Below are 7,548 nucleotides of genomic sequence, written 5' to 3'. Positions count from 1 at the left end.
TAGAAACTACCTGCGCTCTAATTGGGTAAATGATATACGACACTTAAGCTTCTCCAATCAGAGCGCAGATAGTTTTCAATCCACCAATCACAGATGTCAAAATTAATTAACTTAAATTGTATTTCCGCTTTTAGATAAAGAATTATACAATAAACGAATTTTATAAAAAATCCTTAAAATTTGATACAAATTTCAAATCTCCCCCTAGCATTAAGATTCCTTCCACCTTATATATCCTTTATTTATGCAGCTAACAAATTGTAACAATCCTTCCATAGAAATGCGTCCAGCTTCCTTGTGGTCATGATAATGTCGTCGTAGTTTGCTTGTCCAAGAAAGTCGAATTTAACCTTTAGACTTTGAATATTCATGGATATAAGGACGAAAAAAATGTCGGCAATAGGTTGCTATTTTCCCTGTCACTTATTGGTTTGTTCTTCTATTAGGAAGGGGGGGGGGGGTAAATTACGATTTTTTCAGAAGCATTGCATTGTTAAATTGACAAACTTTAAAAGAAAATGGGCCATTTTTGAAATAAGAACAACGTGAGTGAGCGATGAACTTTGTAAACAAAATATTTATATTGTCTCCTTTTCCGAACTGAGGTGGATTCTTTTTTATAAAAATAGGGTCGCTGCCTCACCAAAATTGTTTTAGTGAAAAACCCTCCAAAACCGTGTAAAAACCAACTAAAATTAAATAATAAAAGGGTTATTAATATAAGATATTATATAATTTTAGTAGATTTTTATGTAATTTTGGAGGATTAAAAAAAAAACTTTGGCGATGCAGCTACCTATATTTTTTTTAAGAATCCACTTTCTTGCATAATAAAGTACGAACAAGCTCACTCCAGGCTACAATTAAATCAAAACAAAAGTAAGTGCCGATCTCTTTGACCTATGTGTGGTGAAATTAGACGCTGAAATATTTCAGGTAAAACCCAAATATTTCAGCGGGGGCTTTTTGAGAAAATTAGATTTGAAAATTTTAAATTCAATTTTCATCCCCTAGGAGTTACCGCATAATCATGTCAAGAAAGGCAAAGATTATTAATTTAAAATTTTGAACAACTTTGCTTTTATAAAGTCTTTCATAAAACCTCTATATATGATTTATTTAGGGCTGAATTTCCGTGACCTTAGCAAAGCAACTGATAAAAATGGCCATGAATTAATTTCCTTCAGGAGTGGTTTTATGAAGAACTTTATAATATAAAAGCAAACTTGTTCAAAATTTTAAATAAATAATCTTTACTTTTCTTGTCATGATTATGCGGTAACTCCTAGGGGATGAAAATTGAACTTAAATTTTCAAATCTAATTTTCTCAAAAAGCCCCCGCTGAAATATTTTGGTTTTACCTGGAATCATCATGGTTTTATGTCTAATTTCACCATACATAGGTCCCAGGGCTCGGCACTTACTTTTGTCTTGATTCAATTGTAGCCTGGCGTGAGCTAGCTTTTGTTCTAGAATAGCTGTTATTTATTAGATTTTCACATAGAAAAAAAGGACATTTTGTTCTATCATTTATTTCAAAAGTAAAATACGGAAGACATAAAATTTAATTTACAATCAAATTTTAAAAATTGGTAACTTTTTGAGATTCAAAAATTATAAATTGGTAAAAGGTACATTTTTAATTAAGTATAAAATATTGCTGTTTCATTCATTTGAGATTTTTTCTGTAAAAAATTGCTTTATCTTATGTTATGGCACTAAAGTTGTACTAAAAGCTACTCCTAAAAAATAGACATTACATAAAATATTTACAAATTAATTGGCCCTTCTATGGTTTAAAATTTTGTAGATAAGGCCTTAAAAGTTATTAAAAAAAAATTTCTGATTTTATAAAAATTATGATTTTCTTGAAATGACTTCTTCAAATCTGGTGTACTGGTCAGAAACTGAAAATAAAATTTATAATAGAAGTGTATATATTAATGGATATTATAGAAAACGTCCAATAGAGTAGTGGTTAGCGCACTACGCTGTGGTTTGGAAAAACCGAGTTCAAGTCCCATCATAGATATTGCACTTGGATGACAAATGCTGTTGCAATTTGTCAGAATATAATCACACACAACCTTCCCTGTGAGGCCCTTAGGTTGTACGGAGGGAGATTTGTAGGAAGTTAGGATTCTACCTATCAAGCAACTGTAATCGTGCTTTCACTTGTCCATACTCCTCATTCATATGAGAGTGCCATTAATTAGGGTGGCTTGATATCATATGGAACACCTGCCAAAACTCTAGGCCAGGGTGATATAATAATTGAGTAGCTTCCACGAGAATTGCGGGTCAGCTTGAGATGTAACATAGAATACACTTAGCTGTGCGCGAAGCTTACCAATCTAGGATTGGTCAAAGGATTCTCACCTACAATCTCCTCGTGCATCTGATTCTTAACTTCAGAGAATCAAGGCTACATACATATTATAGAAAACGTTGATAGTGTGAGAATTCTCGAATACACTGATAATATGATAATTCCAGCTGGCTAATGTAAAGATACCCACATCCCCTCCCCGCCGTGTCATAATATCTAATTATTCTATATCCATTTATTCGTAAAGTAACGAACGGGAAAGTTAACTTTTTTTCATATGTTATAAATAAACCATTGAAATTTCTTGTCAACAGATTAGTACAAGATTCAACAGGCAGACACGTCTTCATATTAACTGTTAGAAGAAGTGAGTGATGAGATGTAAGTTAATTCTGCCTTAAGTTAAATCTTCCCTTATTTTGAGAAAAAAATGAAAATAAAACGGGGGGGGGGGGGGCGTAGATTTCAGTATTAATTTTCAGTAAAAAAAACTTAAATTACTTCAAAAATAAGAGGTCTACAAAAAAACGAACGTTCTTTAGATTAAAAATAAGGAGTTGAGTTTTTTGTGCACGCTTTGTACTTTGAGAACCGTTTTTTTTCTCCACACTTTAGTCAAAATAAAAAACTATACCTGAAAACAGTTCCAGGTTGGGCACTTAACCAAATCTGGCAAAGAACTGGTCCAGTTCCTGGACAGAGAGCTGGATGGATGGTAGTCCCCTCTCTGTGGCACCAGTGAGGCAGGTCATGTCCGCTGCTGGGGCGCAGCGCAGGCTGGAGCTGGCAAACAGGTAGCCCTCAGGACAACGGTACAGCAGCGACTAAACACAAATAATTATCATTAGTTTGAATAATGTTAAACGCACTTACAAAGAGTGAAGGATTAAGTCATCCCCGCACTTGAAATTTTAAAAAAGAAAAAGTAAAATAGATTTTTTTTGGGGGGGGGGGATGATAAACTTTTTTCCAGAGGTGATTTCTCTTGGGAGGGTGAAGATACCCTCCCTAGCCCTATAAGAACCTTTACTGTAAAGGAGAACAATATAAGGTCCAGCTGCTATAAGACATTTTAATCTAAAGATAGATATCCTGTTACTTTTTTTCCAAGGATAATCAGCTCCAACCAATATGCTCTTTTACACCTATTTGAATGTATTTTACTAACGGCTTTACCATAAGCTTCAAGGTTAAAGACAGATGGGTCATTCAAATTCCTTACATTTTAATTTGACTTAATTTTGTCAAATTTACAATTAATTTAAAAGTTGCATACCTCTAGAATTCTGGATCCTTCAGGATTCTCCTTGCAGAGCCAGAATTTCTGGCAATCAGGTTCATATTCTACAATACCGGGCATACCACATTCATACGGGCTTCCAGCACTAGATAATAAATATGTATTTTAAACAACATTGCTTTCAGTGGCGTGCACAGGCTTTTGTCGGGGGGTGGGGGGGGGGGACGTAGGTAGAGCACCCGAAAATTCTGACACCGCCCCCTGCGATTCGATTCCAACCCCTTAAACCCAAATCGAGGTGGGTGTAATACAGACAGCAAGTGGAGTCGTTTTTTATTGTCGGTGTGGTTGACATACCCCTCCCCCCCCCCCTCCCCAGAGATGTCCACCCCCCACATGATCAACATACTTAGTTAAATAATTTGGACACTGTTTCCTTGAACAAACTTATCAAATAATCCTAAAATCCGTGAATGAGAGAACTTAAGGAACCAGCTTAATCTGACACTGTCTCTCATTTTTTAAACACAAATATGTTTTTCTATCGCTTTAGAATCGGATAGACCGACACACAGATAAATTATAGAACAGCAAAGCCTTGCTACAACAGTAGAAACTTACGCAGGTGTATATTTAATTGGCGTAGTCTCCTCTACTGGCAGAGCTGTTGTAGTGCTCGCCTCTGTCACCTCAACCGCGGGGGCGGCAGTTGTTGCAGCGGCTGTTGTTTCCGGTGCAGGCGGCTGGGTGGATGTTATAATGGGGGGTGGAGTTGAACTGCAGGAGGGAACCGCCCACGGCCAGTTACAAACACTCACCTACAATTAGTAAAATGTATGGGGGACAATTAGGAGTTTAATTTTCAAGATTTAAAGAAATTTTTCTTTGAAAGCTGTTCATCCTTATCTCTAATTTGGCGCGAAGTGGTCTGATCTTGTCAGGGATCTAAAGGGATAAGACAATAGACGATGAATTTATGTAAAACCCATTTTATGATAAAGAAAATAACCATTTCTGCATTTTAAACTTATTGGTAGAAAAAGTTTAAATATTGGTTGTGCATACCAAACAATTGAGATTTAATAAAATACACGGTCAAAAAACGTTCGGTACCAGTATAATTTATAGCACAATACCCCATCGGGCCATCCCTCCCTGAAAAGTGAAATCTAATACAAATAGCCCACCTTGATGTCGAAGACAGTTCCGGCGGGGCACTCAAACATGTAGGTCTGCAGCAGGCCGTTACCATAGATGTCGGTACACCGGTAAAACTTGGAACAGTCGGCAGGATCAGGGAAATAGCCTGAAACCAGAATTAGGTATGATTCAGGTATCTTAGAAAATAAGACGATGTATGATGAATTGATGTGCATCCCCAATAGTGATAAACAAACTAATAATTACCCCTTCTGTAGATTAATTTTATTGGTTGAAAATTTTTGGAATTACTAGTTTGGAACCATCCAATCACAATTCAATAAGAGCACCCAAAGTTTTTGACCCAATAAATAAGTTTACGTGATTATAAAATTTTGGGTACTGTCATGATTTACTGGCATATAGTCGAGAATAGCTACATATATTCCAGTATTATATTACAGAAACTTACCAAGAAAAATAAAAAATGATTTATTTGACCCTTTGGCCAACAAAACTGAAATTAATTGCTACTATACGCGGAAAGCTGTCTATATTACGATGAAATAAAAAAATATTATTACCTACACCCTCGCATGTAAACTGCGCCTGACACAACAGCGGACTCATCAGAGATAGGACAACTGCTGTAAGAACAATCATTTTTCTTTAGCCTTGACCTAAAACAAAAACAAAAATGAAAATATTTTTAAAGTAAACGTAAAAATACATTCATCAAATCTATAGAAATATATCAAAATTAGATCAAAGAAGAAAATAAGTAAAAAGCAATTTATTGTTATGAGAAAATGCATTTTAATGTATATTATAAAGTTTAAAATCACGAAACCTTGTATTTAAAACAAAATCTTTATACAATATGTAAAGCATAGTAAGCATTATTTATCTCGATATCACTGAATCGATTGAGATATCCATTTGAGGAAAGCAGCACATAGGTCCCGGGAAGGTTTTAAAAAAAATTCCTATCCACTCTAAGTTTTATATCTTAGAGGCTAGGGGCGAAGCCACTAGTTATTCCACAAGGAACTTGTTTCAAAGGAGGAAGGTTTTAGTGGAGTGTCAACAGTCAACACTTAAAATTGAAAAGGGGAAGGTCTGTCTTTCCTTTTTCACCTCCAGAGGGTTTACACCCCTCCTGGAAAAACCCTGTGCACGCCACTGCGAAAAACAATTAATTATTTGGCACAAAAACTAGGATTTTAAATATTTAACATAAGATAAGGTTTAACTATGTACTTTTTAATTTCAGTCAAATTCAAACAAGAAAAAATTATATCCATAAGTAGTGCAGCAATAACAAGTTACATTTGAAAAGGAAGCGCCAGAAAGTGTAATGTGTGACGTCATAAAATAAAAAATACGTCTAAAACCATCTCTTTAATAGGAGATTTCTTTCCCACTTCTCCTCTCTTCTCTCTTTTTTAGAAGTATTTTTTTATGTAGCACATGACAATCTTCTAAATTCAAAAAAGTAGATGATATAAATATGCCGTTAATTAGCTTTAATATAGGACGTAAGATATCGACATACGAACGTTTTTAGGCTTGATTATAAAGTTGCATCGCTAAATACTAGGACACACAGAAAACTGTCCCGAATTTGTATTAATTTTGAGGAACAAGACTCCAGTTACGTCATATTTTTCTTTCCCGAAAAAGGGAAGGGGGAAAGAAAAAAAAGGAAAGGGGGAAGAAAAAAGAGATGGGAGAAAAGGGGGTTTTCCCCATCTCTTTTGAAGAGATTTTCTTCCCCCCTTCCCTTTTTCGGGAAAGAAAAATATGACGTCACTGGAGTCTTGTTCCTCAAAATTAATACAAATTCGGGACAGTTTTCTGTGTGTCAATACTAGGTACCCAATCGTCTAATGAATTAATCACGTCAATCACGTGAAAGGTTAATGACTGAAACAGCTGTTTTATCATCTTATTCGTAAAAATATATCATTGAGTAAGATATCTAAGTTAAGTTTATTAGCTATGTACTTATTTTTAAAAAGATTAATCTTTTTTAATATCCCTGTATTTTCAACTTTAAACTATTTAAAACCTCGTTAAAAGTAGAATGAAAGGATAGTATACAAACGCAGGGAGGGAGGGAGGGGATAATTTAAATTTTACAATTTACCTCCTTCTTTTCATTACTAAGTTTTAGAAGCAGAATTTTAAACACAAAAAATTAGAAGTGAAAACTACCACTGATTTACCCATCCCTTAATTCCTGATACAAATGTCCAATTTATAAAATTTATGAGTCCTAAAAGTTTTTTTTTAAAAGGTGCCTTAACTTATGTCATTAAGACTAAATAATTTACTAAATTTTGATCTCAGCTTTTAAAATGAGAACTATTATAGGAGAGTGTATTATATTTATAATAAATTTTTTGATAAATTGGTCCTTATCTACAGTTTTTTTTTGGCATACGTGAAATGGAATAAAACCTGCGTCTTATGTAATACAAGCGTCGTGTATAAGTGTACTTTACTTGTGTCTTTTAAAGAGAAAATGTAAAATAACAATAGAATCAAGAAAAAGTATTATCAATAGCAGTATAGCCCTCTTTTTACTTCGTTTCTGTGTCATATCTTTTACCATCGGCTTCGCTCCAAGCATCTAGGGAGTAGATTCTAAAGGAGAGAGAAGGGTAAGAAAAAATCCTTAAAACTATCACAACACTTTAATTTGAATATAAAATGGCTTAAAACAATCCCCTGACCTATTTGAAGCTTCTCTAAAAATGACAGGTTCGATCGGTTCAGTGGTTAGCAAAAAGAACTTCAAAAAATACATTATAGACATAGTTTATCCTATAGTTT

The 7,548-nt window shown here is 34.4% G+C and overlaps 1 protein-coding gene across 1 annotated transcript; it reads right to left on the bottom strand.

The window, feature by feature from the left end:
• Positions 1-1,517: 1,517 nt before the first annotated feature.
• LOC145317382 (uncharacterized) lies at positions 1,518-5,424 on the bottom strand. Its single transcript, XM_080158434.1, has 6 exons — positions 5,295-5,424; positions 4,758-4,876; positions 4,192-4,388; positions 3,607-3,715; positions 2,965-3,154; positions 1,518-1,908 (listed from the first exon to the last, which is right to left on the bottom strand). The coding sequence occupies exons 1-5, from the start codon at positions 5,371-5,373 to the stop codon at positions 2,990-2,992; spliced, it is 669 nt and encodes a 222-aa protein (XP_080014560.1). The 5' UTR covers positions 5,374-5,424; the 3' UTR covers positions 1,518-1,908; positions 2,965-2,989.
• Between the last annotated feature and the right edge of the window lie 2,124 nt (positions 5,425-7,548).

The sequence above is a fragment of the Acartia tonsa genome, chromosome 4, assembly GCF_053477335.1.
Source record: "Acartia tonsa isolate MP-2025a chromosome 4, ASM5347733v1, whole genome shotgun sequence".
Taxonomy (NCBI): domain Eukaryota; kingdom Metazoa; phylum Arthropoda; class Copepoda; order Calanoida; family Acartiidae; genus Acartia; species Acartia tonsa.
Note: the sequence above shows the minus strand (reverse complement) of the source record. Positions and strands in the feature narration are given on the sequence as shown.